This window comes from Gobio gobio, assembly GCF_949357685.1.
Source record: "Gobio gobio genome assembly, chromosome: 10".
In the NCBI taxonomy this organism is placed as follows: domain Eukaryota; kingdom Metazoa; phylum Chordata; class Actinopteri; order Cypriniformes; family Gobionidae; genus Gobio; species Gobio gobio.
The window spans coordinates 10,975,983-10,979,027 of record NC_137116.1 but is presented as its reverse complement, the minus strand read 5'-3'; the positions used below and the strand labels follow the sequence as shown (position 1 = coordinate 10,979,027).

General features: G+C 41.9%; 1 protein-coding gene across 1 annotated transcript; it reads right to left on the bottom strand.

Moving 5' to 3' along the window:
* Window positions 1-367: 367 nt before the first annotated feature.
* LOC307132514 (4-galactosyl-N-acetylglucosaminide 3-alpha-L-fucosyltransferase 9-like) lies at window positions 368-1,438 on the bottom strand (the record flags this gene model as incomplete). The annotated part of the gene is made up of 1 exon (XM_079826887.1): window positions 368-1,438. One exon carries the CDS (start codon window positions 1,436-1,438, stop codon window positions 368-370), a length of 1,071 nt encoding a protein of 356 aa, XP_079683013.1.
* Window positions 1,439-3,045: the final 1,607 nt, after the last annotated feature.

The window sequence follows — 3,045 nt, the reverse complement described above, 5'->3', positions numbered from 1 at the left end:
ATTCATTAATCATCAAAATACTTACATTTCAAATACTTAAATTACTTAAACTCATCTTTACCACAAAAAAAAAAACCTTTTTCCAATATTGCCTCCCTGTTCTAGCTTATTCTACGCTAAGCAATGTCCAACATAGTATTTTAGGCACTTTTGTGATTATACGCTTCTTCATGATGCTTCCTGTATTCCTCAGATGTAAGTCGCTTTGGATAAATTAATAAATGTAAATACATACACCAGTATAAAAAGCAACAGCATTTATATAAAATATTCTCTTTCATAAACTTTGTATACAGTACATGATAACCTGATCATGTAAAATAATCTTTTTTAATTGAAATACCACTCATAGAGATCATGAACTTCTTTATATTCTCTGTGTCGTGCTACGTATATGGTCACAGGCAGTGCAAATGGCCAGTACAAACTCTTGATTCTGTAGTATTAAATGAGGAGTTGGAGAAAGATATTTCCTCCAGGTAAAGAACCTGCTATATGCTTCTTCGTCCTTGTCCAGCTGAAGCAGATATTCTGCTAGCAACTTTGGATCTGGGAAGTCATTCACGTGAATGAAGGCACTGCCAGGAACAAAGTTCTCATAGTTTTTCCTGGGCGGACCCAAAACCACAGGGACGGTCCCTGCAGCAAGCGGCCCGTTTATCTTCTCAGTGATGGAGTCCTTGTGGATGGAGTTCTCAAAGGAAAGGTAAAACTTGCAGCTAGCCATGGTAGGATAGTATTCGTTATAATCCAAGAACTTTGCATAAGCCCTCCCGAACATATGCACTTTAATATATTTGCTGAATTCTCTGTAAAAAACGTTCCTTACTCCAACACCTGTTGAAGCAGCATTGTTACTCACAATCCAACACACCAGTTTGTCTTTTTTGGGAATTACAAACCCCTCGTCTGGTTTCTTCCTGGTGGTCAAGCGCAGCCGTACAGGAATGTCAGCGTCCTGTCTGTAGCTGAGAGTGAGGTTGAACAGGTTTTCCAGACCTGGTATTTTGTGCGTGTTGGTCGGTGATTCCACATGTAACCATATCCACCTCTGGAACGGAGGACGAGGAGACGGAGGAAGGTTGGACAGGTCCCAACTTATGCCCTTGTGAAAAACCAAGACAGCATCTACATTGCTGTAGAGAGCTCTATCATCCGTTATCTGACAGTTGTCAATATTGTACAACTTTTTGCAGTCCCTCAGGTCAAACCTGTAATTTTCAGGCCAGGTCCACAGCAGAAGTATAGGTTTGTCTTCCACTGCTTCAGCAGAAGAGCTCTTGTTCATGGCTGTGATGTATTGTTTGGGTCTAGGAAGTGGAAATGGATAGTTGTTTGAAGGTGAAAACCAGAAGAACACGACACTCAGAGAGATGACACCTGCAAACATCACTTTTAGACCCAGATGACACAGCGATGAGCCATTTGTGCTTGACATTTTTGGATCTGAAGAGAAATATTGAAAAAAAGTGATTATATGCTTTCAGAGATAAGAACAAACATAAATTCCTCAATAAAAAAGACAAGAGTTAGTTCACAGCTCTTTGGGAGACAAGATACAGCTATATGAAAATTTATAATTTTATTGGTTAAGCCATTTTAGTCTTTTTTTTAGAGTGACATTTTTAAATGAATGCAGTTATTTCAGTTCCTCACCTGACTAAAGGAGAAACAAAAAGTTCCTTTACATCATGATTTCAGTGAAAAGAATGGAAGAAAAAAGCAGGTTGTTGGGGATTGTAACACCAGTAGGATATACCAGTGCTTGAGAATATATGTATGACACCGACCAATCACAGTTCATTATGCAAATATCACTATGAACCCATCCCTCATGGCATTATCATTTAATCAAACACACCCAAACCAGTTAATCAAACTGGAAGTTACCATCATCAAATTTTGTGGTAGAAGTGTAATTCATGTGTAATTCACTGTAATTCATGTGTTGTTTTAAGCATGATCTGAAGCATATAGAAGACTAAGGTACAGAGTACCACAGCAATGAAATACAATGTGCCTTAGCACTCTCTCAGCACCAGTCAATAAATAACAATTATAAATAACATTTAAAACATCCAAGCACGGTAAACATGTTGTTGTTACAAACAGAGGTGACACGGAGAACAAAGGCAGGTGAAAGCAGAGTTTATTGCTGAACCAGGAAGTGAGCAGGTGCGGTGAGAGTGAGGGTTTCTGGTAAATGCTGGATATGCTGGTGATATGATATGTTTCTTGAATCTTGAACACAGGAACAATGGATCGAAGGAGACGAGGACCAGGAGACAGGACGAGACAAGGAGACAGGGTTCGTTGGAGATCAGGTAGGTTTTCAGGTGAGTCCGAGGAAGCAAGCATGTAGGGTCATGTGCAAACGATACCGGACAGTGACTGAGTGTGAGCGTGGTGCTTAAGTGCAGGTGGTGATTGCTGTGGTGATGACGTGCAGGTGTGTGTGCTCAGTATTCAGGTGATAGGGATCGTTGTGGTTATGAGAGGGTGGAGCCTGGCGTGCTTGTAACAGTTGTACTATCATTCAGTAAAAACTATCCCTGAAATGTAATGTGCGCGTTGGGATGCTCTGCAAACGTCTCACTGATGGAAGGTGGGAGAAGAGATTGTGTGAAGGATTATTAGAATCCTGCATAATACCTAGTGCCTTCTTAGTGCTGTGTTTCCAGTAAATGTTTTGGAGCAGGCTCGGGACAGTCTCTGGGTTTGGGATCACTGCTGTCGGATCCTCACAGACCATCAGACTAGCGAACCTTGGACCAACGAACTTGAGAGAGCGGCAAGGACCTTCCTCCTCCTGCGCTTACGAAAGTGAGGCAATGTGGAGACAATCGCTGCAGCTTCTCCAGCCGCCTTGGGAGGATCTGCAGCCTCTCTGGCAGCCTTCTCCCCCTGGCAAGCAAAATATTCCACCGCCGCTTCTAATGTAGTGTCCTCCAGCCCTCTCATTATGCCGCAATCAAAAGGCTTATCGAGAGCAAAATTAAAAAGGTCCTTGAGAGTCCCATCATTATACCCCAGCCCATCCGCAGC